Consider the following 26340-nt stretch of genomic DNA (forward strand, 5'->3'; position numbering starts at 1 on the left):
GTTGCATCCTGGGGAGGGTCTACTGGGGATACTTGTGGAGGTTGCATCCTGGGGAGGGTCTACTGGGGGTACTTGTGGAGGTTGCATCCTGGGGAGGGTCTACTGGGGGTACTTGTGGAGGCTGCATCCTGGGGAGGGTCTACTGGGGGTACTTGTGGAGGCTGCATCCTGGGGAGGGTCTACTGAGGGTACTTGTGGAGGTTGCATCCTGGGGAGGGTCTACTGGGGGTACTTGTGGAGGTTGCATCCTGGGGAGGGTCTACTGGGGGTACTTGTGGAGGTTGCATCCTGGGGAGGGTCTACTGGGGGTACTTGTGGAGGTTGCATCCTGGGGAGGGTCTACTGGGGGTACTTGTGGAGGTTGCATCCTGGGGAGGGTCTACTGGGGGTACTTGTGGAGGTTGCATCCTGGGGAGGGTCTACTGGGGGTACTTGTGGAGGTTGCATCCTGGGGAGGGTCTACTGGGGGTACTTGTGGAGGTTGCATCCTGGGGAGGGTCTACTGGGGGTACTTGTGGAGGTTGCATCCTGGGGAGGGTCTACTGGGGGTACTTGTGGAGGCTGCATTTTGGAGAGGGTCAATAGTTCGACCTTGTGGTGGGTGGGGGGGTGTGGGTGAACCTCGATATATACGTAACATGTATATATATACTTTGGTTGCCTTCTCCCGACACAATAGTTATAAATTATTAAAAAGAAAACAGCCAATATTCAAAACACACAGCATGTTACAACCAAGATATACAAATCAAAGGGCATTCATTAACTAAAGAATATAATGCAGGCCTCTCTGTTAATTTTCGTAAATTATTCAAGCTTAAAAATTGCTGATGCTACATATAAGTTACTGAGCAATTCAACTGTTACTTACTACGCATGTAAATTATTGTTTTTATGCTGCAAGGCAAATTTCCATAGCAGGGTATGCACAAATACTGGCCTACTCTAAAACATATTTAAAACATCCTACATTCAGCATCTTAGTTCAACCTAATTAACATACTACAGCAATTAATGTATGCGAGTCAACGGTATACAAAATAACATTGGAAATAAGCTTGGCTTGCCACTGGGCAGAAAATGCGATTATGACGAGGATGCTTTTTCGTTCATATGTGAATGTGCAAGAAAGAAGACTTAAGAACTCACCAAAAGTAGATGAGGTAGTAGAAGACAGGTATGGTGAAGGCGACTAGCATCCACCTCCAGGGTCGCACCAGATAAGCTACTCCTGGCAACATCATGTATCCCACAGCCCAAGGAAGAAGGAAGAACGAGGCCACATAATTCCGCTGTCGTGGCGTGCATAATTCCATTGCTGAAAAGAATATCGAGTGGGTGTTTTTTATCTGACCTTCAGAAGAGTTCCATGACTGTTTGGAATTCAACTAATTATTTTCGTTATTAAATTAGATATTTTGAAAAGTAAGTGTGTGTATTTATTTTATTTCTTTAACAAAAATAATTGTTACTCTGATCACAATGAAATCACAATGGTGTGTTGTATCAATGAAAATCATTTTGAGGCAATGGAGTGACTTTAACCGGCGTTCTAGTGATTCCCCCACACCTACCTTAACCAACTTGGTTATGATGGGACAAAACCTACCCAACTCAGAGTTCTACTGAATTTACTAGGAGGTTCTAGACGCCCCGAACTGGAGCACAACCAGGATTTTACTGTGGCCACGCCCACACTCTGACCTGCAGGTATACATATACCTGCAATACTCACACTCACACTGGTAATGATCCTCACACTGCCATCTGGCGCACTTTGGGCAGAAGCTGCCCACAACACGGAGGCTGCCGATGGGGGTTCCGGTGAAGCCCACCCCTAAGGCGCGACACTTAAGAGACGCGGGGTGGTGGGAGGGTTTTTATTGGTAGTGCAAGATGTACGCCGAATGGGAAGTGGCAACAAGACTAAGACTAAATGCAGGACAGGAATGTCCCGAAGTGCGAGCATGAAAATGGGTATAGAAGAAGAATAAGTGTAGGGAGAGGAAGAGTAGTAAGGAGGTGAAAAAGTACCAGGGCTTAACCTCGCTGCGTGTCGATTGTTCGCGGTTTCCTGAGGCAAGTACTCACAAAGGATATTTTTTGGTGACAAAAACAGGAATATCATCAGTCTTGCATCATCGCAGCTCAAAAGCATCAGGGCTGAGTTGACGGATTTTAAAGATGTTGATTATAGAAAGTTTTATCTGTATACAGGATCAGTTGGAGGATCGTGTAGAGAGATGAAGAGATCATGTGTGTTACGTGGACATCTGAAAATATTAGTGTGGAGATCAGTGTGATGTTCATGACAGGTGAGGAGTCTGTCAATTTGTTTGTCAAGGAGATTTTTCCAATAGTCATTTAGGGCTAGAATGTTTGTTCTTTCATGAAGACTTTCACTAGTGTGGAAATCTTGCTAGTAAATATTATGTATCCATCTAAGTGTTCTGTTTTGGATCCTCTGGAGTTTTAGTTGATTTGTAGGTGCAAGGGTGAACTATCAGGAGAAAGCGCCAAGCTATTACGACAAATAGCACTGGGAAGGAGTCAGGATAAGGAGTTGGGATGGGACGGTGAGGGTCTAATGAGTGCTTTGTTGAGGTGCTATTTAGTGTCTGGTTTGGCATACTTTAGTCTGTACAATTTGTCATGAAGGTACGAGCGTCATGCTCATTACATCCAGTTAGCACACTCAGTGTGAGAGAATAGATCAAATCAGCTGTCTTAATGAATATACGATGAATGTACCCCAACAGTTGAGACTCTCACGAGTGCACGAATTGTGTGCACTATCTTGAGGTTATCTTGAGATGATTTCGGGGCTTAGCGTCCCCGCGGCCCGGTCCTCGACTAGTGTCGGAAAATCCGACACCATTTAATAATCATACAGATAATAGCTGTATTGTATAAACAAGTTACCCATAGAAAACGTAACTTGTAGTGGAATTACCGTCTATAGAAAACGGGATATCATCACCACATACTATTATAATTCACCAGCTATTCTGCTGGGAATTATTCTTAAATACATTAGTCTTTGGACTTTACCATCATAAAAACATCTTATATAAATTAACTTAATTATCAATATTAAAGTAGAGTAAATGTGACCCTTCTATCACTTTCTGAAATGTGGACAATGTAGGCCAGGCGTGAGGGAGGAAGGAGGGAGGCATTGTTGTGTCACCTCCGAGACGTGTGGAGCAAATTTAGCTCCTATCATATCTGGACAATGTCGGCCAGTAACGTCAATAGTATGGAGTGTTAAACAGCCATTGTTTATATTGAGACCAGAGGCTCACACGGGAGCAAATTCGGCTCCTGTTAATTTTACTTGGACGTAGTGTTATGGAAACCAAAGGTACCATCTCCAACACGATGTCTACATATCAAGTTAAGTGTCTATCCGAAACCCGTTTATCATTCATTTATGGCCATTAATGTCAGGATATAGGGTGATCCGGTTAGATCACGTGGAAGCCTCAAACTAAAGGTAATTAAGCCAGGTCTTCATGTTCCATGTACTGTATAGTGTTTTCTCTGATATAGCTTGTCATATATAGGATTCTGGCTTCACAGCTAGCGCACTTTTGACAGGTCAAGACGAGGATGGAAGATTTTGTGCACCAGTTACTGGGTGATATGGAAGCTACCTCAAAGAGGATAATTTGGTGTCTACACCCTAGTTATACCTGGTGGACTAACCTGCTGTACTATAAGATAAGGAACCTCTTCAATGTATGTAGTTACTGTAGTTTGATTGGCTGCATATATATTAATTTAATAACCCCCCTAATGTGTAGAGGATCGATTTGTGAGATTATGAGATTATTGCAGAAATACAGTCCACTTATCATTATACAAATTGCTATCGAAGTATATAAATTAACGTAAATATAAATTCTATATATATTCATATAAATTAAATAAATATAAATCTCACAGGTCGGTTCCCACATTATTTGGACCTTCGGAACCGGAATATTTGGTCCTTTGAACCCACATTTGGTCATCTTAGTACCGGATGAACCAGTTAACCAGTGGTTTCATTAAATAAACTAGTGCAGTGTTATTTAAACAAAGCCAGCAGTCAAGACGGCAGCGTAGCCTCGAGGGAGCTCAGGAGCCTCCCTCAGCCGAGTTCAGCTTAGTCAGCGGTTTCATGCACACCCACAGAAATTTGGTGGTGTGTTATTTCGTGAAATGACAGCGCTAATATTGAAGCCAGCCAAAGTAGTGACTGTGTCTTCGCGAGATTGTTCACGGCTTTCGTGGTGTTACATTTCGCGAGAGATTATCTACGAATTTTGTGGAGTTTATTTCGCGAGGTCACTAATAATATTTAATACTTCTAGATAATATTAGAAGTTTCATAGAGGCTAATTAAGAGGCTATTATCAATAATTGTGTATATTATTTCTCCAAATAGAGAATTATTTAATATATATTGCACTAGTGATCACAGTATAATATTTACTAATTGCCAACCCACATCAGGGTAGGATATTAACCATTGACTAGTTGAACTATTATCGTTCATCCTAGTCCCATTATTACCATAGTCAGTTGTACTATATTGAATAACCTAACACCATTAATGAATGGTGCAGACCCTATTTTGGGTGTAATTTTTATCAACTCGAATTGAGTTGTATATATAATAATTTACTTATGATCATTACACCTTTGAGTGATTAATTAGTGTCTCTACCATCCTAGGGTGATATAGAAGAGCTAACCTAAAGGTACTTCCAGTGACACTGGTTTATCACTCAAATCATTAGTGTGGATGATTGTATATATATAATGTGTATTAATTTTAAGTGCTAACCTCTAGTAGAGGTAGGATTATTGCCTAGTGAGTGCATTTTACCCTAGGCTACCATTAGTGTTTGTTCAGTATTATGAGCAGCCCAAGTACAAGTCCCACAAGGCTTCACCAACGAGCCAGTATGGATAATGCAGGGAGAATGAAAAGAACCCTTGCAGGTCTTAAAGGCCACTTAACAAGACAGATCAAGAAATGTGAAGATTTGTCACAACAATCTCAAGTTGATTATGCTGACCTGGAAAGCTATTATCAAGCAGCTGCAGGTAAATTTGAGCAAATCAAATGCCAAATAGCAACATATGTGGCTGAACTTGCCAACACCAATTTATCAGAAACAGAAATAGATGACATTGTGGTTGATCTTGCGAATTATGAAGATCACACTCAGGCCACGTTACAGCCTTATGTCAAATTAATTGCCCAGAACAAGGCAACAGCAACAACAACAACAGTTGCATCTAATACGAGTCAAGCAGAAGCTCGACTCCCTCCAATTAATTTACCCACTTTCTCAGGAAAAGATGAGGAAGATTGGGACGAATTTTGGAACAAATTCGTTGACCTTGTAGACTCAAAACAATCTTTACCAAAGAGTAGTAAATTCTCTTATTTGCAAGGCCAATTATCAGGTGAGGCTAAAACAGTAGTATCCCATCTGAGATTAACTAATGACGGCTATGATCTGGCAGTAAAACTCCTCAAGGATAATTATGCTGATCCAGAAGTAAGAACATCACGTTTAGTTCATGAGCTGTTGCATTTACCCCCACCGGAGGCTTCAGCTGATTCACTCCAAGTCTTCAAGCTGGAGGTAGAATCATTGATCAATGCCCTCAGCCTGACAGCAGATACAAACGGGGCTGAGTGGGTCTTGAAAATAATTGTCCAGGAGAAAATACCTAGGGACATATTGAGACAAATGAGTGCTCATTACAATAAAAGCATCTTATCCATGAATGAAATATCTGAAGGTTTAAAGTCAGTAGTTCATCAATTACGAACACATGACAAATTAAAACCACCAAGTAAACCCTCAGAAACCAATAATAGTAAACCACAGAGTACCAGAGGTACTCCAAATCAATCTAGACAATATAATTCAACACCAAAGTGGAACAGTGGCAGTGTGGGCGTATATGCAGTGGGACCCTCCAAGCCTATAGTTACTGTGTCACCCAAGAACATGACACCAAAGGGTACAGGAAGCTATGGAACATGTTTGTTCTGCAATGAGAAACATTCAATGTACCACTGCTCTAATTTTCCTGATAGTGACGCCCGTGTTGAGCGACTCAAAGATTTGCAACATTGCACGAGGTGCCTCAGGAAACATAACATCAAGGACTGTGATACCCAATTACACACCTGTAATAGGTGTAACAAAGGTCAGCACCATGCAGCATTGTGCAGAGACACCAAAACAACGTCTCCAAACCCCAAGGTGGAAGATAGCATTCCCACCACAGTACAGTACTGCAAGGTGCAACAAACAAAGAGTGTCCAATCGGCAAAGTCTAAAGGTAATACGACTTTGCCTACTGCCCAAATTACCATCCTGAATAAGAGGGCCAAGGTCCATACCCGTGGGTTGTTTGACCAAGGATCTCAGAGAACATATATCACTAAAAAGCTGGCAGATGAATTACAATTAAGGCCTGTAGCCCAGATGTCATTCAACATCTCAGGGTTTGTAACAGATGCAGGACCTCAAGTCTACCAGGTGGTACAACCATCAGTACGTTTAGGCAGGTACGTCTGTCGAGTACAAGCCATTGTGGTGGACAAAATACCAGTAGACCTACAAGTTCAAGGTCTGCGAGCAACAGCCAAATTCCTGAGAAATAGAGGAATAAAATTGGCAGATAATATTAAGTCTGATCACCTCACCGACTTCGGTCTCCTTGTAGGGACAGACTATTGTCATCGATTCATCGGTAGCCCTACTAAATATCAGGGTATAACCATGTTAAACTCTGCAGGAGGTAAATTACTCTCAGGCCCAGTATCAAGCCTGAGGAGACCTATGCCTGCAGATAAACAATACCAGTAGAAATCTAAATTTGTCAGCTGATTATATTTCTCCAGTAGCATTATACTAAGGAGATTACAGCTGACTATACCAACAGAGGTTGATGTTAGTATCATCATTTAAAGCTGGAGATGAGTTCATGAGGCCTCAGTGGCAAATCAGTGAACAGTAGCCTAAAGCAGCTACAAGTCACTGCGACCAATGTCACTGAACCCACTGCAGTCTCAGAACCATACTTTACTTTAATGATGAGCTATTCAGTCTTCTGAATCAATTAACTAAATTAAACCCTAATAAATCTGATGACTGATTTGATACATTTATTATTTAATCAAGATGTATTCCATGGGCCTCAGTGTTTATATATCAGTGACCAGTTACCTGAAGAAACTTCAAGTTATATCTAATGTCACTGATCTCACTGCAGTCCCTGAATCATACTTGACTGTAGTACTTGATCACATCCAGTCTTCTGGGTTAAATAATATGTAATTAGGCTTGAATATTAGCCTTTCAAGAGTTGACAGGGAAATGAAATCGCATTAGACTTCTAACCCCTGCAACTCTAGTACGGGACATCCGTCCTGTACGAACAGACACACAAATGTGTGATTACTAACTACTAACATCAAATTAATCTAATAATTCGAAGGAGGAGTATCGGTGTTCGTCTGTTCTAATTAGGACTTCGACCCGTGAGCAGCCCCTGGGGAATTATGTCGGAAAATCCGACACCATTTAATAATCATATAGATAATAGCTGTATTGTATAAACAAGTTACCCATAGAAAACGTAACTTGTAGTGGAATTACCGTCTATAGAAAACGGGATATCATCACCACATACTATTATAATTCACCAGCTATTCTGCTGGGAATTATTCTTAAATACATTAGTCTTTGGACTTTACCATCATAAAAACATCTTATATAAATTAACTTAATTATCAATATTAAAGTAGAGTAAATGTGACCCTTCTATCACTTTCTGAAATGTGGACAATGTAGGCCAGGCGTGAGGGAGGAAGGAGGGAGGCATTGTTGTGTCACCTCCGAGACGTGTGGAGCAAATTTAGCTCCTATCATATCTGGACAATGTCGGCCAGTAACGTCAATAGTATGGAGTGTTAAACAGCCATTGTTTATATTGAGACCAGAGGCTCACACGGGAGCAAATTCGGCTCCTGTTAATTTTACTTGGACGTAGTGTTATGGAAACCAAAGGTACCATCTCCAACACGATGTCTACATATCAAGTTAAGTGTCTATCCGAAACCCGTTTATCATTCATTTATGGCCATTAATGTCAGGATATAGGGTGATCCGGTAAGATCACTGTGGAAGCCTCAAACTAAAGGTAATTAAGCCAGGTCTTCATGTTCCATGTACTGTATAGTGTTTTCTCTGATATAGCTTGTCATATATAGGATTCTGGCTTCACAGCTAGCGCACTTTTGACAGGTCAAGACGAGGATGGAAGATTTTGTGCACCAGTTACTGGGTGATATGGAAGCTACCTCAAAGAGGATAATTTGGTGTCTACACCCTAGTTATACCTGGTGGACTAACCTGCTGTACTATAAGATAAGGAACCTCTTCAATGTATGTAGTTACTGTAGTTTGATTGGCTGCATATATATTAATTTAATAACCCCCCCTAATGTGTAGAGGATCGATTTGTGAGATTATGAGATTATTGCAGAAATACAGTCCACTTATCATTATACAAATTGCTATCGAAGTATATAAATTAACGTAAATATAAATTCTATATATATTCATATAAATTAAATAAATATAAATCTCTCAGGTCGGTTCCCACAACTAGGCCTCCTTTTTGTTACACATGTTCTGGAAGCAGCTCGTAGCAGCTGTCTAACTCCCAGGTTGCTATTTACTGCTAGGTAAACAGGGGGCATGAGGGTGAAAGCAACTCTGCCCATTTGTTTCCGCCTCCATCGGGGATCGAACCCGGAACCTCAGGACTACGAATCCGAAGCGCTGTCCCCTCAGAGGTCAGGCCCCATTTGCACCTCACTAAGTCGAGTATCGTTAATACAAAACTCAGCTATGCCTTGTTGCGTATAGTTAGATAGCTTTTCAGAGACGGCACCACTCCCGTGCCAGGTAAGTCCACTACGGGCTCACCATAGCCCGTGGTACTTGCCCCGCTCCTGTGCCAGGTAAGTTACGGGCTCACCATAGCCCGTGCTACTTGGAACCTGTTTCGAGTAGCTGAATCTATAACAACATGTTGCGTATACTTAGATAGCTCATGTCAACAAGATACTATTGCTAGCACGAAGGCCGTCGGGTTATTCACCAATTAGCTATTACAGCAAGAAGTATGTATAGTCAACAACCAGTCCTCTTAAAAATAACGTCGCTCTTTGCTCGTATGCGGCTATGGCCAAAAATGGACGTAATTTTAAATTAAATCGGCTCACGAAAGTGATGTACTGTCCCGTTTTGTGTTTGAGTCCTCTAGCTTACTCGGAAAGGTTAGGAGAGGAAACATTCAATTAACATTTTTCATGACATTTTGAAACTTAAAGAGAATTTCCTGTCCACCTAACCTACCAGAGGACCCTTAACTTACTGTTTTGGAAAAAAATCCAAATTTTATTTTAAATTTTTTTCATTTTTAAATTACGTCCATTTTTGGCCATATGGGCAAACTGCCAACTCAGCCGTAATTTGTAAGAGGACAGGTACCAAAATCCGAGTCAGATGGTTCTATGGGAGTGTCACGCCAGGTGAGGGTCACGGATACAACCGACCCTTGTCTCGACTAGGCCTCTCCCGTGACGTAGTCATGACGTCACGGCATCTCAAACTCCGGAGGGGACTGCCCTGATTGGATAAGCATCAGTGCCTGGTGCTTGATTGGCTGATTTTGAGTATCTAGGAGGAGTGTGGAAGGAGGGCCAAGGAAAGACCCTAGACCACGCTGCCTCCTCATTCTGTCTGAGTAGCCAGCCTGTCAAGACGTGAAATTTCTAAGCTGCCGGCCACAGCCAAGAACTCTGTCTACGCCACGTTAATCAGTATCTCGTCATCCAGCATATTCCATTTAGCATGTTTCGCTGTAGAATCCGGTTCGCGGTAGTTGGAAAGTTATGAGAAACGAGTAATAAGAGAAAGAAAGAGAAGTGCTCACCACTTAATCACCGTAGAAGCAATGTGACTGCCGAAGTGTTACAATCTATGATTATCGTCATCATCTATGGAAATACTGAAAGTGTTGTTGCCTGCCTGGCTGCGTGCTGACGTGGCCTTTTTGCCATGGGGGGCCTGGCTATTCCTCCTGTGTTGAGGGTAAATTCCGTGGGACTGGAATTCACGTGTAAGGCTGGTTATCCGGCCGTTGAGTTAGTTATGTGTGACATGCTTCGTGTCCCGGTGGAAGCTGTGTATGGCGTTGAGCTTGTTACGGCCCACCGGGTGATTGTCAAGTTCGTGGGGGAGGCGGAGTATCGGGACTTCCTCCGGCGGAACGAGGGGCGTTCATTGCAGTTGCCGGATGGCGCCTGCTCCGTTACGATCTCGGACCGAAGTGGTGCCCTGACATATGTCAGTGTGCACGGTGCGCCCCTGGAGTTCCCTGAAAACCTTCTCCGGCGCTTCTTCGGGAGGTATGGTGCAGTCATCAGTGTGCGGGTGAACAAGCTGTCCTCGGGGAAGTATGCTGGGAAGCAGACGAATGTCCGTACATTAGGTATGCGCCTGCGGTCGGATATCCCATCTTCTGTCCGGCTGCTGGGCTACTACGTTCGGGTGTACTATGCCCGGCAGCCCCGTACTTGTTTCCGGTGTGGCCAGTTGGGGCATCAGGCTGCCGGGTGCTCTGAGACACCTGCTGCGCCCGTTAACTTATTCCGGGAGGAGGATTTCCCGCCGCTCCCTCAGGGCGTGGATTCCGGAGATGAAGTGGAGCAGGTCCCAGTCGCTGCTGATGCGGCCCCTCCTGCGTCACCCGACATGCCCCCGGTGCTCTGTTGCCCCTCAGCCGAGTGCGTCTGCGTCTTCCTCGACTCCTGCTGCTGCGCCTGGTTCTGCGCCCTCGCCAGGTGTTCCGGCTGTGTTGGGTGTTGGGGGTGCTGCGGAGCATCCTGTTGTGTGCGGCCCGGTTCCCCATGTGGTTGAGGCTGCTGAAGTACTGCGACGGGCGTTGGTTCGCCCGGTTCGTGAGGGCCGTGGTTCTGGATCCGCCTCCGGCTGTGAGGACGTGCGGCCAGTGCCCAAGCGTTCTAGGCGCTCTTCTACTGCTTGGGCTGATATGGAGGACTACGACGCGGGTGGAGCTTCGGGAGATGGTGTGGCGGTTCCAGGTGCCTCGTGCTCTACGATGCTGGTGGTGGCTGATGTCCATGTGTCGGCTGTTGACGATGATTGTGCGTCTAATTTACCTCCTGTTCTTTCTCCTGCAGAAGGTTCTCCGCAGTGGGAGGTGGTTGCTCCTACGGGCGTGGATGGTGTGGATCCTGGTACGAGCCGAGGCCTCAAGCTGGTGCTGAAAAAGGATGCCAAGCGTGGGGGGTCCCGGCAGGTGCAACGTTCAGTGGTTGCCGAGGAGCCCTGTGAGGCAGCTGAGGAGGCTCCCAGTGTGCTGCCCATTGCCCGGCCTCTTGGGAAGGAGCCTCTCCCTCTCATCTTGGCCTCCGGAGTGGCGATGGATGCTGACCATCCGTTGCATTTTGAAATTGTTGACCGTGTGCGTCCTGCTCCGTGGTGCCCTTCTACCATCTGGATTCGTCGGGCTAAGTGTTTTATTGTGGGTGTGCCAGAGTTAATGCCCGATCCTCGTACGCTCAATAGTGACCATGTTTCGGAGGACATTATGTTACTTTGGGAAGCGTACTGTATTCGCTTCCCGGCGGAAGAGTGGCCGGACAAGTATGAGATCTTTTCGTAGTCTGTGTGCTTGCTGTGTGTTTTATTTTTCTTTTGTTTTCTTGTGTTTTTGATGTTGGCCCTTCAGGCCGGTGTTTAGTGACTTGTGTTTTTGCCTGCTTTTTTTATTGTAATTGGCCTCGCCTTTTGTTACGGGGCGTTAATGTATTGATTTTCTGTTGCTTTACCTGTTGCCTCTTGTTGTATGTTTTGTTTTTTGGAGGTGTTGTTTTGTACTGTGATTGCTGGATTGCCATTGTATTCTGTTTTATGTTTTGATGTATGCTGTATTTTTCATGTTTTTTCTTGTGTATGTGTTTTGTTGTGCTATGCTGTTTTGTTGTGCTCGGCTGTCGGCCCTTCTGGCCGGTGGTCTATTGTTTTCCTTTATGTATTCTGTATTTTTATTGTATGTAATTTGCATGCTCTGCATGTAAAAATAAAAAAAAAAAAAAAAAAAAAAAAATTAACATTTTTCATGACATTTTGAAACTTAAAGAGAATTTCCTGTCCACCTAACCTACCAGAGGACCCTTAACTTACTGTTTTGGAAAAAAATCCAAATTTTATTTTAAATTTTTTTCATTTTTAAATTACGTCCATTTTTGGCCATATGGGCAAACTGCCAATTCAGCCGTAATTTGTAAGAGGACAGGTACCAATATCCGAGTCAGATGGTTCTATGGGAGTGTCACGCCAGGTGAGGGTCACGGATACAACCGACCCTTGTCTCGACTAGGCCTCTCCCGTGACGTAGTCATGACGTCACGGCATCTCGAACTCCGGAGGGGACTGCCCTGATTGGATAAGCATCAGTGCCTGGTGCTTGATTGGCTGATTTTGAGTATCTAGGAGGAGTGTGGAAGGAGGGCCAAGGAAAGACCCTAGACCACGCTGCCTCCTCATTCTGTCTGAGTAGCCAGCCTGTCAAGACGTGAAATTTCTAAGCTGCCGGCCACAGCCAAGAACTCTGTCTACGCCACGTTAATCAGTATCTCGTCATCCAGCATATTCCATTTAGCATGTTTCGCTGTAGAATCCGGTTCGCGGTAGTTGGAAAGTTATGAGAAACGAGTAATAAGAGAAAGAAAGAGAAGTGCTGACCACTTAATCACCGTAGAAGCAATGTGACTGCCGAAGTGTTACAATCTATGATTATCGTCATCATCTATGGAAATACTGCCACAAAAGTAATTTAGAGTGGATAGCATTTGTTTCCCTATTGTTGCTGTTAATTTCTCTAAGGGATATAACTGTATTTTTTACTATTTTGTGGATTTAGTGTTTTCCCACCAACACCGTACCGCCTACCGTGAGTGCCTACCCTGAAGGTTCAGTGCTCACCCTCACCACCCCTGTGTTTAGCTGTCGCCAAGCTACGCACAACTACGGTGCACCTGATTTATCAGCCGCACCTGCCACTTAGTGCACCCTACGTGTGACTCGCATGTTAGCCACGTGCAGTCCTTGCTTGAGTATCTACTCCTGCCACATGTGTGTTATTGTTACTCGCACGTTACCACGTGTGGTCACAGCTTGAGTTGTTGCACCAGCCACCCTGTATCAACTTTTGTTACTCGCGCGTTACCACGCACGGAGATTGCTGGAGTATTTCATCGGAGCATCTACACTCGAACATTGTATGTGTGCAAGGTGTGAGTGACTGGCTGGTCTTTAATGTGAGTACAAATTTCTCTCTTTGTTAAATAGTTTTCCTTGTGTTGATCTAGGATCAACCGTCCGACCTGATATTATCACCTGTAACAGGTGTGAGTAAACCAGTAGAGGAGACAATAAGGAAGTTGTCACTGCAGCTGTCTGCGTGACCCTGTATACATCACTGTCTTGGGTAAATGCGTTACACCCAGCCACACATTTAGTATTTATTATACATGTGTGCCTTTAATTGAACGGTGTTATTAGTATCAATTCATTCATATTGATTTCCGAGTTTATGTGATACCTTGTATGATTTATTCTTTCCATACACCAGTGGAAGAGTAAGTCATTGAGAGTTGTGTCAAGGTGACACCTATTATTATCTTGTGACTCATTTGATAAGTGTGTTGTGTTATATCGCAGTGTTGTACTTGTGTGTTACAGTACAGTGTTGAGTATAATTATTTATCTTAGTTTACTCTGTTGGTGACGAAAGTTTAAAGTAAAGAGTTACTGTTTTGATTTGTTACTGTCGGTGTGACTGTGCGTTAAGTAATTACTCATTGATTGATACTGTCGGAGTGTCAGAGTATTAACGTAATTAATTAATGGCTTATTTGATTTGACTGCAGTCCAAGGGACAAGTATTAACGTAATTAGTTAATTAACCGAAGATTGTCGTAGTGACAAGTCTTGCATTGTTTTGATGATGTTGTTGTTTGTATTGCATTATTGTTGATTGCCACTGCAGGAGTTTAGTTTGCTATCGAAACACGATATCAAATAAACAACAGAAACTTAAAAGACAATTGAGCACAAGCTCAAGAAATTCGAAAAAAAACAATATCTTCACCTTCAAGAACGCAGGGCAGGAGACACTCTCCTGAAAAACAGGTAGAATCCAGTACTCTTGAACGACTTTGATGAGCCAGTTTCAAGTTCACCAAGATCCTCAACTACATCTTCAACTTCCATTGCGAGTTCATCTGACTCCATGTATGTCACGGTATTATCAACAAGTTCCAACAACCTAGACGACTAAGATCCTGCAAGGGAATGAACAAGGGCTGCGCACAAAATTGCAACACTTGTAATGCATAGCAGCAACCACAGGCATAGACATCCTGATACTACATGAGAGCTTGCTTCGAGACGGATTAGAACCTAAAATTTCAAGCTATCGAGGCTTCTTCCTTCCATGGGTCCACGGGCAATCAAGGGGATGTGTCATCTTTGTGAAATGTGACTTGATCTTCAAGCCCATAACGAGCCCCCCCCCCCCCCCGATTGTAGGCCGGGGACAGAGATGATGGGACTATCCATTGAACTAAGACACGACAAACTTGAAGTGTTTAATGTTTACAGGTCTCCGTGTGCTGAAATGGATCTTTCAATGTTATTTGGACATGCAACCACCTCAAACACAATAGTTTGCGGTGATATCAATGACCATCATCGTTTGGCACTTGCCTCGAGCACAACAATGGAACAAGAATGAACCCACTCACATCCAAGGAGGTAGACTAGACCTTACCTTCATTTCAGCCTCCCTCGGAGATCCATCAACAAGGTCAGTCCAGCCCACACTCACAAGTGACCATTATGGGGTCCAAATTGATTAAAAGTTTGGTGGGTTCATTCATAAAGACATTCCTGGATCTCGAGAAAGCCTTTGAACTGCCTAGCGCCCCAGTTATTCTCTGCTGCCTCATCGACAGAGGTCAAAGGACAACCTGCTCCCTGGACCAAAAACTGTCTCATAAACAGAGAAGCAAGAGTAAAACTTCATGGCACAGTCACTAAATACAAAAGACATGAAAATGATACATCGCAAGGAAGCAGTCTCAGCCCCCTTCTCTTCAACTCTTTTGTGGAAAGAATAATGAGGTTGAAACTCCCTCAACACTGCAGGCTGCTAAACTATGCAGGCGACTTTGTCATCGTTATAAAAGTAAGGGATGCAGCGCGCCTTGCACCCAAATGCTTAGACTGCATCAGTGAAGAGGCAAAGCAGATTGGTATCAAAGTCAACCTCATCACGACGAAAGCCATGTCCATAAAAATAGTGAAGCCCAACAACCAACTCAAAGTACAGGATCAACCAATTGAATGGGGGGGGGGACACTTATCAGTATCTAGCAATAATCCTGGACACATAAATTTAATGCTGAGGTCACTTACTTGAGAGAGAGAGAACTGCGGCCCGGACGACAATCCTCAGGTCGCTAACTTCCCTCTCTGGAGCAGCCAAACTCAAAGTCCTCTGCATGTACTATGTACAGGCAGTCAGATCAGTGATTGACTTTGCCGCACCTGCACTCACAAGTCTATCACGACAACAGTGGAAAAAGCTTGAAGTAGCCCAAAACAATGCTATGAAAGTTGCCCTGGGAGCCCCTATGTGGACCAGGCTTGAAACTCTAAGACTGGAAACGGGGTTTCCCTCTCTTGAAGAAAAAATATCTCAACAAACAGCAACGATTATCAATAAGATAACTGTTTCCCCTGTTCCAGTCCTAGTACGGCAGACCTTGGTGGTTGGACTTGGCCAAACCACGGAAATTCTTGGGCTGCCAGAGCGGGAGAAATCCTAAACAGACTATAATTACAAAGTATGATTCTTGATAGAGAAGGTGATCATCCACACCCAAACTACACTTGTTCTCCACCGTGGGAGGAGCCTACCTTTAAAAATAGTAATAGAGGGTCTTCTGATGAAAAAGGCTGCCTATGATCCAACAATCCTGAGGCGCATCATAGAAAAGCAAATGAGTAACATTGCAGGAGCCACCCAGATCGTCACAGACTGGTCAGTGTACACAGAATATGAGAGTGCCGGCGCTGCTCTGTGCAGGACTGTGAACAGGCATATTGGAGACTGGGAGGACCAGTAATGGTATAATTGGCAGGAAGAGAAACAAACGTGTAATCCACATGGCGCTTATTCAACAACAACAAACAATGACGTCACTGGGTATAGGTTCCATGAATACAAATGAGCATCGTATCTTAACATTAAAAACCTAATCTTGTGACCTTAATCCTAACATTCCTCCCCTTTTAAATAAACTCTTCGCCTACAGGTTAAGTCATCAGGCGGTTGTATAACTCTTTTTATTTTCTCAACTGGGCTCCAGGCCTGTTACTTCTTGGGAAACCTTCTTCTAAATTACTAACTGCAGAGTACATAGGTTGAAGAGTCTTCAAAATTACCCATGAACCTTGGCATGAGTTGATCTGCATATATTTTCCAATTAATATTCCCAAAAACTCTGCAATTGCACGGTTAAATTCCTGCAGCCCAAGACTTCCATAATTTTCTTTCTTCCCACAGCTTACTAATTCCAAAATTTCTTGCATATACTGCATACCCCTCTTTAAACAATGCTTCCTCTCCTTGAGCCAACTGATTGACCAAGCTAGTTACCGATTTCTCTTTATCTGGATCTGTCTTTACTGCTTCAATGTGAACTTTGAAGTGCCTATTAAACAGTAATTCAGAAGGCGATTTACCAGTGATAGAATGAACAGTTTTTTAAACCACTGTAATCCTTTTTTCAAGGATCTCACTGCTCTCTCAGCCAGACCATTCGAAGAAGGATTATAGGGGGCAGCTGTTACATGTTTAATACCATTATTTCTAACAACAATTCTCCCTTTTCCCCAGAAATAAAACAAGCAGCATTATCTGACACCACCATGTCTGGCATTCCAAAATTACAATTTTTTTTTCCTGGGCAATTCACAAGTTACAGATGGGGTGGAATTACACACACATAAACATCCAGAATTTTTTTGTGTGAATCCACGATCACCAGGTAATATTTGTTATCTAGAGGTCCAGCATAATCCTTATGAAATCTAGACCAGGGTTTCCCAATGCATGGCCAGGAAAGTACTGGGGCCTGAGGTTTTCCAGTGCATGGCAAGAAAAGTACTGGGGCCGAGGGTTTCTGATAATTCTTAAAGCAGATGTGACAATTCTTAGTTACTTCAGCAATCAACCCGTCCTCTTAAAAACAGCGTTGCTTTTCACTCGTTTGCGCTTTATGGCCAAAAATGAACGTAATTTGAAAAGGAATCGGCTTACAAAAGTAATGTACTGTCCCATTTTCTGTTTGGGTCCTCCAGGCGTGTCAGTTAGGTTAAGGAGAGGACACTTTCAATTAACATTTTCCATGACGTTTTGAAGCTTTAGGAGAGTTTCCTGCACTCCTAACCTACCAGAGCATGTTTAACTTACTGTTTGGAGAAAAAAAATCCAAAATTTATTTTCATTTTTTTATTTTCAAATTACGTTCATTTTCGCCCATACGGGCAAACGGCAAAATTCAGACGTAATTTGTAAGAAGACAGGTTGCAGTAATATCCTGGTCCATTTTTGGCCACCAAACCCAACTTCTAGCTTCTGCTTTCATAGCATTTATGCCATTATGACCTACATGCAGCTGTTAAAAGATCTTAACATCTTAGTTCCCCAGGCAACACCACTCTATTCCTATATAAGAGTGCATCCTGGTGAATACTAAGGTGTCTTTACCACAGCATACTCTGACAAAAGACTATCATTCCAGTCATATATAACATACTTCATCAACATATTCATCCTGACCATCTACTAGTTGCCTTCCTAAGAATCTGGAATGAAATATCCTCAAAAGACATAGATTCCATCAGGTCAACATATTTCACTGGAATTCAACTCTTCTATAACAGGCAATCTGCTTGATGATCAGCCACTACATTATCTTTGCCTGGCTTAAATTTCCATATCATACTCAAATTGTGAAAGTAGCAATGCATGTAGCAATTCTAGCATTTGCATTAACTGGAATTTGTTAACCTCAGCCAAACAATCCTAGCACCGGTTTATGGTCTGTTCTAACCAAAAATTTCCTTCCTAGCAAAAGTACCTGTTTTTTTAAGGCATATGCCAAAGCTAAGGCTTCTTTGTCTAATTTGGGAATAATTCTGTTCAGCAGGTGGTAATTTCTTGCAAGCATAATAGACTGGGTTTTCCTGACCATCTGCTTTTTGTAATTACACAAAGCCCACTCCTACTCTAGAAGCATCTACCTCCAAATTTTATAGAGGGTTTACAAGTAAAATTAGTGAGCACTGGAGAATTTATCAATTCCTGCTTAATATTCCTGAAGGCATTCTCCTCTCTTGCTGCCTACTAAAATCTAGCCCCTTTTTTCAACAATTCATACAAGGTTGCTAATTTTGTTGAAAAGTTCTTCACGAACTTACAAAAATATGTTACCATCCCTACAAAAGACTGTACTTTCCCCACTGACGCTAGGGCTGGAGCATCTGCTATAGTAGCTATATTTTTGTGAGAAGGAGTAAAGCCCTTAATATGGTAAAAGCCCTTAAAGACTTGAAATATGGTACCCCAGGTATTCAATGTTGTTTTACCTTTATTAATCTTCACATTGTGCTCTTGCAGAATATTCAAAAAGCTGTTCTAATTTAGCATCATGCTCTTCCTCATCCTCCTCGCATACAATAATGTCATCTAAAAAGCTAGCCACACACTTAATGTTTACTAACAACTGGGACAGGAATCTCTGAAAAATTGCTGGAGACAAGGAGAGTCCAAAAGGGACTCTTTTATACTAAAATAACTCTTTGTGGGTATTAATCACTAACAATTTCTGGCTCTCCTTCTCTTCAGGGATTTGCAAGTAGGCATCTTTCAGATCAATCTTACAAAAAATTGCCCCCTTGCAAACCACTGACAACTCATCTATCTTGGGAAATGGGTATTTTTCAAAATGAATTATGTGATTTAATTCTTTAAAATCTGCACAGATTCTCTTGGATTTCCGATCTGCTTTCAACACTGGTACAACTGGGGTTGCTCACTCTCCATGTGTAATTGGCTCTAAGATGCCTTTTGCTACATGCCTTTCCAGGGCTGATTCGACCAGTTAATTGTAATGGAATGGAACTGTTCTTGATTGAAGAATTTATGTGAAGCCCTAAATTGAAGAATGTAGGTGAATTCTTGCTACCGTGCTTTAAATTGGGGCTTACTTGCATCCACTGAATATTTTTCCAACATATCTTTGGTACTATTACTTTTTTTACTATAAACAAATCATCCAGGCCAGCCAAGAAAATTCCCACCTTTTTCCATGAGATCCTTACCACATAAGCTAGGATTATTTGAATCCACTACGTAAATATCCTGTACAATTTCTTTCCTATTATATCCAATTTTTGCTGACACCTTGCCATAGACCTTAAAGGCCCGGGAGTTCCAAAAATATTCAAATTTAATGAAAATTACTTGAAAATGTTACACAAATCTCAAAGTTTTTGGCAACAGCATCATGAAAATTTCATCCCAATATGTTACAAAATGGATTTTATATGACTATTAAAAAAAAACACGTGCTGGCAACACAATAATGAGCATGTTATTTTGCTGTATTTTGTTATACATCATATACTTACATTGCCCAATGCTAATATTTGTTAATTTCACCTATGTCCATTTTTTTTTTTTTTGGGAAAGTTGAGAATGCACACCCATCTCTATGTATGTGAAGATTCAATTAAATTGGTCAACAAATTAATCAGCCACAGGTGGCAGAAGATGTGCCATTATTTTTTTTGGGGGGTCAAAAAATTTAGATATCAAACTCCATTCTCTTGATCTCTTTAGGTTGTATTGATGAATGTGGACCAGATGCGGGCTTTATAACTTATATAAAGTATACTTATTATCCCTATTAACCCATTATCCTTATCCCAATATATTTTGTTTTTTTAGGGGATTATTTATTCTTGACTTCATTTCAACACATATTGACCTACAACTTTCACATATACGAGTACGAATGCCAAGGAATATTTATTAAATCTTATAAGATATTACATCAATTCGAACTACTATATTTATTGTCAATGTCAAGAACTTTACATTAATTTTTTTCAATGAACAGGATTTTCAAATTTGAAACGATACTTAAAATTCAGTTTCTGAGCGATTCTCACCATTTTTTACATATTATGTGCAAAGTGTTTATTTCTAAGGTTTTATTACTAGTTTATTCATAAGCCCATAAAGTTGGGAGTTATAATTTTTTGCATCTAAATTGTGTACATATTATGAAGGCCATGGTGACTATTTGTTTATACAGTAAATATATTATATATAACCATATAAAAAAATAACGTTATATGCCATTTTGGACCTATACTGAATATAATAAAAATTGGTGAAATTTTAGATTAGTTATAGTAATTTGAAATTGGGACATTTTCAACTTTTTTCTAATATTTTTTTCTTGTTCATGTTATGATACTGATCCCTTATGAAAAGTTGGAGCATTTACCATGTAGTTTCTCCCCCCCCCCCCCCAAAAAAAAAAAAAAAATTGGAGTTTGTTTGAAGAAGGTTGAGAAGTTGGGTCTCCCCGCCCCTTAATCAGTACATTATCGTATGCCCTTATTGATTTTCTAACGGGTTTTACATTTAATTGCAAGGTATCTGCCCAATCTCTAGACAATGTTGACACTGCAGCAACAATGCCCAGTTTCAGTGGAACTAACTTCCCATTAATTGCAAAATTCACCATTTGTGACCTCACCGAACATACCTTTTCCTTCTCCAAATATAGTCTGCTTTCCTCACCTGTAGCTTCTTCAGACGGTTTACCATCCTCTACTGTCTTGACGTCAGTACCATAATCTCTTCTTGCTGCATTCCCTGGTCGTATCCTCTTCAAGGCCTTGCTTTTTTTTTTAAGTATTCTCTGCACACTTTCCTCAAGTGCCCTTTCTTGTCACAAAAGTTGCATATGTGGTTCTTAACTTGCATTTGCCACTAATGTGATTATACCCACAATGCTTACATCATGTCTGTCAATGTACGACCATAACTTCTTGGGTAGTAGATTTCATACCTCCAAAAGTCCTTTCCAGGTTCAAAATCTTCTCTAGCACTGTCCATGAAGTCATCGATTGTAAATCCAAGTTTTTCGCCACCAGGTTAGGGAAAAATATATAATTTTTTACTGCCATGAACAAATGGTCCCGCACACGGCAGTCAAACTGTGCTCCAAAATTGCAGTGGTTAGCCAACGCCTTCAATTTCGCATATAAATCCTGTAAGGATTCCTGCTGTTTTTTCGTCCTCTCTTGGAAATCCATCACTCCTGTGATATGAAGGTTTCTGAAGGATATTTTCAGAAGAACATAGCTGCTCTGGGGAAGATGCAACACCGAGCAAAGTCATTACTCGTATCAGGAACAGTTGAAAACCACAGGGCTAACAACACTGCAAACCAGACATGACAGAGCGAAACTCATTAAAACTTTTATAATACTGAACAAGTTAGAGGATGTTGATCCAGATATTTTCTTCAGAAGTTCAAATGTAATACAAAAAAGAGCAACGATTCCAAGCTCAGCAAGCAACAATGTTGGATTGAGAAAAGGAGATTTTTTTCACCTACAGGGTTATTAACCCATGGAACCGCTTACCCTCAGAACCGTAAATGTCAGAACTGCTGAGTTTCAAAATATACCTAGAAAAGATCAAGACAAATGGGGGGGGGTAACTTCGACAAGCCGCCGGCTTCCTGTCCTCATCGAGGCCACTAGGGTAAGTGGCCCTCAGGTAAAAACAGGTAAATCAATATTAAGGGTTTTACCCCCCCTCACATCTTTGAAAAATTTGCTTGTCTATTTTTTTGTGTGTTTGCCCAAAACACTTTACATAATAATGGCTTCATAGATTGCATAACTCCTGTCCCTACAATTTGTTCATTCCTCCTTTGATCTTTGTACACATTTTTTTATAAAAATGTTTATTTTATTTATTTATTTATGCATATACAAGAAGGTACATTGGGAATGTGAGGATACATAATATGGTAATTACAGTCTTGTAAAGCCACTAGTACGCGCAGCGTTTCGGGCATGTTATTGTATTGTATTGGTCCCTGTGGCGCTGTGGTATAACACACGCCCAGCACTTCACGAGCGCTTTGGCCTGGGTTCGTATCCTAGCCTGGGAGAATTGACTAGGCGCCAGCACTTAACTATAGCCTCTGTTCACACAGCAATGATGGGTACCTGGTTGTTAAACGATTTGGCGGGTAGTATTCCAGGGAAAAATCTGAATTAAGGTCCTGCCCGAAATGCTAGTGGCTGTACAAGAATATAAGAACTCTTCTGTATATATATATATATATATATATATATATATATATATATATATATATATATATATATATATATATATATATATATATATATATATATATATATATATATATATATATATATATATATATATATATATATATAGTTAGTTTGAGAGATTGAAGCCCTAAACCAGAAGATAGTAAATACTGAATGTGAGGGAATCTAGATTCCCTCAGCTAGTTTTCCTAGTTTCTAGATTAGGCTAGTCGCTCTAGAAACTGAAGCTTTCAAAGTAACATATACTTGTTGGGTGTTGAATGAAAGCTTATGTTATGGTCTATCATTTGTGAGTAGTCAGAAGTCTGTGATTGCTCTTTAGAGAGATTACAGAGAATTTTTTGTTTCTGTGAAATAGGATGAGGAGGATACTTGACTAAAACCGTTAGAGGTGGGGGGGAGAGTGGAGTGAACGTTGCCCCCCCCCCCCCCAACATGTGAGACAGTACGCCACTGTCTTTTAGGCCTCCCCCTCCTTGTGACGTCACAGGACGCTTGAGGGCGAGCGAGGCTGGGATTGGTAGTGGCACGAGGGAGCCGTGCCGGATTTGTGCTGATTGGTGAAGACAAGGTAGGGGGGAGGTATGGGTATTTGAGTTTCCCTAGCCCGGGAAATCGTCAGTTTGAGCTGGGTAGCAGGTGGAAGAGGACGCAGCTGGGTGGAGATGGCCGCCTGCCATCTCCACCCCCGTTAATCGCTGTCATTCCCTTGTTGCACAGCGTGGATGGCACTCCTGCCATCCCGGGTTGTGTCTAGGCCCAAATTTGCGTGAAATTGGGGCCGATGTGACAAACTAAGAGACAGTTGCAGTGTTAACCCATGAGGTAGATGGCAGAGCCTCATGGTGTATCAGATTGATCCCTCATCCCTCGGGTCTGAGCATCCTGTCTAGTATCAATGGACAATTGGTGTTGGGCAGTGTAAGTGAGTGTGATATTACAGGCCCCTGTTGGATTTTTATATTCCGCCAGGCTGCGTCAGTGTGGGGACGCCGCCGGCCATTGTCACCCCAGTGTAGAGCAAGGCAGGCTCTGGTTTGATGGGGTTGTTAGTGATTCCCCATCCGCGTGTGTACGCCTGTGGGCGGCAGCCTGCCAGCCCGAGGCACCCATGTGTGCGGCCACCCCAGGCCGCCCGCGGCCACCCACCTTGGCCAGCTGCCGGGGGGGGGGGGGCCACCCACCCGCACGGCCAAACCCCACCCCACCCCGGGCACCAGCTCAGCCGGGTGGGGTGCTATGACGTCATGCGCTACCCGTGGCCACCCCCAGGCAACCCAGCCGCTCGGACCGCGCGCCGGCTACCCACCCGCCAGCCCGCGCGCCAGCTACCACCCCCACCACCCCCTCAGCTCAGGAGGGGCGCTGTGGGCCATGCGGTGGCCACATGCCTTGGCCACCTCCTTGGGCCACTTGGCCACTTTCCCGGATCAGCCTAGGGCCACATCTTGTCGACGCATGAGGAGCCAGCTAAGTGTTGACAGCTAGTGTGGTAGAGACCTGGGAAATGAGTAAAAAAATAAGGAGAGAAAGACGTGAGTACTATTATCATTGTGTACAGTGTGATGAGTACCGGTGGAAATTCCTGGTAAGAGTTGTCTCAGAGCCTCGCCAGGCTAGAGAAGCAGCTGAGAGACAGTTGTTTGTAGCACGTCCAGGTGACTGGTAGGGCGGTACCTGGAGATAGATGTTATACACGGGACCACACTGTAGTATCATAATGTATATATGTGTAGACTGACTCGAGTATGTAACCGGTCAGTGTAGAGATTTACCATATAAGTGATCCAGCCTGTCGATTCTATATAATCGTTCAGACTGGATTAATGCCATAGAGTACCGTATATAAATTATAATCATTAGAGGTAGACAGGCCAGGTTGCAGGGATGTCAGTGGGGACCCCTGAGGTCTGTGTAGTTAGTTACATTTACCTGATGATATAATTTGCATTGATTATGTGAATGCCATTTCTATGTGTTCATTTGCATGTTTATGTACTGTGTTGTGTGGTGAGTCAGTAGATGTGATTGCTGACTGATTGCCTAATGATGTCATTAGCATGTGGGGTATGCTGATGGCATCATTATGTTGCAGGTTTGTGCAGTGTTGTTATCAGTTTATACGATATTATTGCCCTGAAAACTGTGTTGAGGGTTTAAGGAACCTCTAGGATTATTCAGGGGAATTCACAGTGCTTAATGAGAGCAGGCAATTGATGGGTTAATTGCCTTGCTGAGGTAAGAGTGTGTTTACAGTAGTCCTTTGCAACGGTTGCAAGAAAAAGAGGGGGGCAGTAATATTGGTATACTCTTGTGTGTTGCACAACCGTGTGTCATTATTGTGTGGGTACAGTAATTAGCGAGTTGCAGTAGCCGCAACAATATGTGGGCAGTACATTTGTGTTGTTGCATGCCATTGTAGTGTGACCTATGTAACACTGGGGTTACTTTGTTTCTTTAAGTTGTGTTGAGGACTTAAGGATTCAGTGAGTTAATAATTGGGGAATTAACTGGATAAGGGGTGCACACTTATTGTGGAGTGAGTGAGGGCTGTTATGAGAGAAAACAGTGTTGAGCTTGAGTGAGATACGTCTCGGGAGCAATTAATTGTCTGTGTGACAACTAATTGACCACTCTAGCTAATTATGTAATTAGCCTTCTCATCATGAATTCACGTAGTGGAAGAGGATCTGTCAGAGGCTGTCAGTATTTGTGTTAACGTAATTTGCTCGAGACTAATTATCTTTCAGGGGTATAGCAATTAGTGGCTCAGGTTAATTAGTGGAGTAATTAACATTGGAGAGCTCCGATGACTCGGTAAAGCGAGGTCATGGAGCTAGCATAAATCGTTGTATTAATCATATCCTGTCTGAGGACAGTGGATTAGTGGCACATCTTGTTAATTAGGGTAATTAACTCCTTCCCGTGAATTCACAGTGTTTGATGAGACCTGCTTAGGCAGTGCGGAGTGAGACGTATTTATGGATGATTAATTATCGGTCCTGATGACAGTTAATTAATTGCTCAGAATTAATTAGGGAATTAATTAGGGTAATTAACACTCACTAGAAATTTTTTGACACAGACTGTTGAGAAGCTACCAAGTTAGGGTAGGCTTAGTTAACGTAACTCAATGGGGATGTAATTAGTGGTCCGTTTGACCTTAATTGAGGATTACTCACTGAATACTTGCTAGGAGTCAAGTGTGATGTAATATAAGTTTGAGTTATTGTTAACAAGAGAGACAAGTGTTAATGATTAACGTAGAGTATCATCATGATGTTGTCTAGTGTGAGACAATTGTTTGTGATTACCGTAGTACTTTGTTGCTGACTGCTGCGATCAGTCAATTAACGTAATTAATCACCTAACGATCAGTCAATTAGCGATCAGTCAATTAACGTAATTAATCACCAAAAGACATTGCCAAAAGGCAATGTCTTTTGGTTGTCGTCTGGTGACGAGTGTAGAGTAATCTAGGGATTTGTGGAGCTGTGTCCCAGACTCCCGCCTTGCCTGTCTTTGTTAATGTTTACAACAGGGCAACTTCTTGTAGGGAGTTGCAAAGTGTGTTCACACTGGGTTGTGATAGGGGGGGTCACTGTTGGACTACCCGCCTAGTTACGTGGGTCTCTCCTGGGGGGCGGGAGGACCCCTAAGTTTGTGATTATAGTAGCTGTCAGGGAAACCGAGACACTTTTGA

At 42.5% G+C, this 26340-nt stretch overlaps 1 protein-coding gene across 1 annotated transcript in view; it reads right to left on the reverse strand.

The window, feature by feature from the left end:
• The window catches only part of LOC123752042 (organic cation transporter-like protein), a 137816-nt gene that overhangs the window by 49231 nt on the left and 62245 nt on the right, over window positions 1-26340 (reverse strand). Inside the window, exon 6 of the mRNA XM_069304662.1 lies at window positions 1150-1318. Within this exon, the coding sequence (XP_069160763.1) occupies window positions 1150-1318 (169 nt within the window). The remainder of the gene's footprint in view (window positions 1-1149; window positions 1319-26340) is intronic.

The sequence above is a fragment of the Procambarus clarkii genome, chromosome 53 (assembly GCF_040958095.1).
Source record: "Procambarus clarkii isolate CNS0578487 chromosome 53, FALCON_Pclarkii_2.0, whole genome shotgun sequence".
Taxonomy (NCBI): Eukaryota; Metazoa; Arthropoda; class Malacostraca; order Decapoda; family Cambaridae; genus Procambarus; species Procambarus clarkii.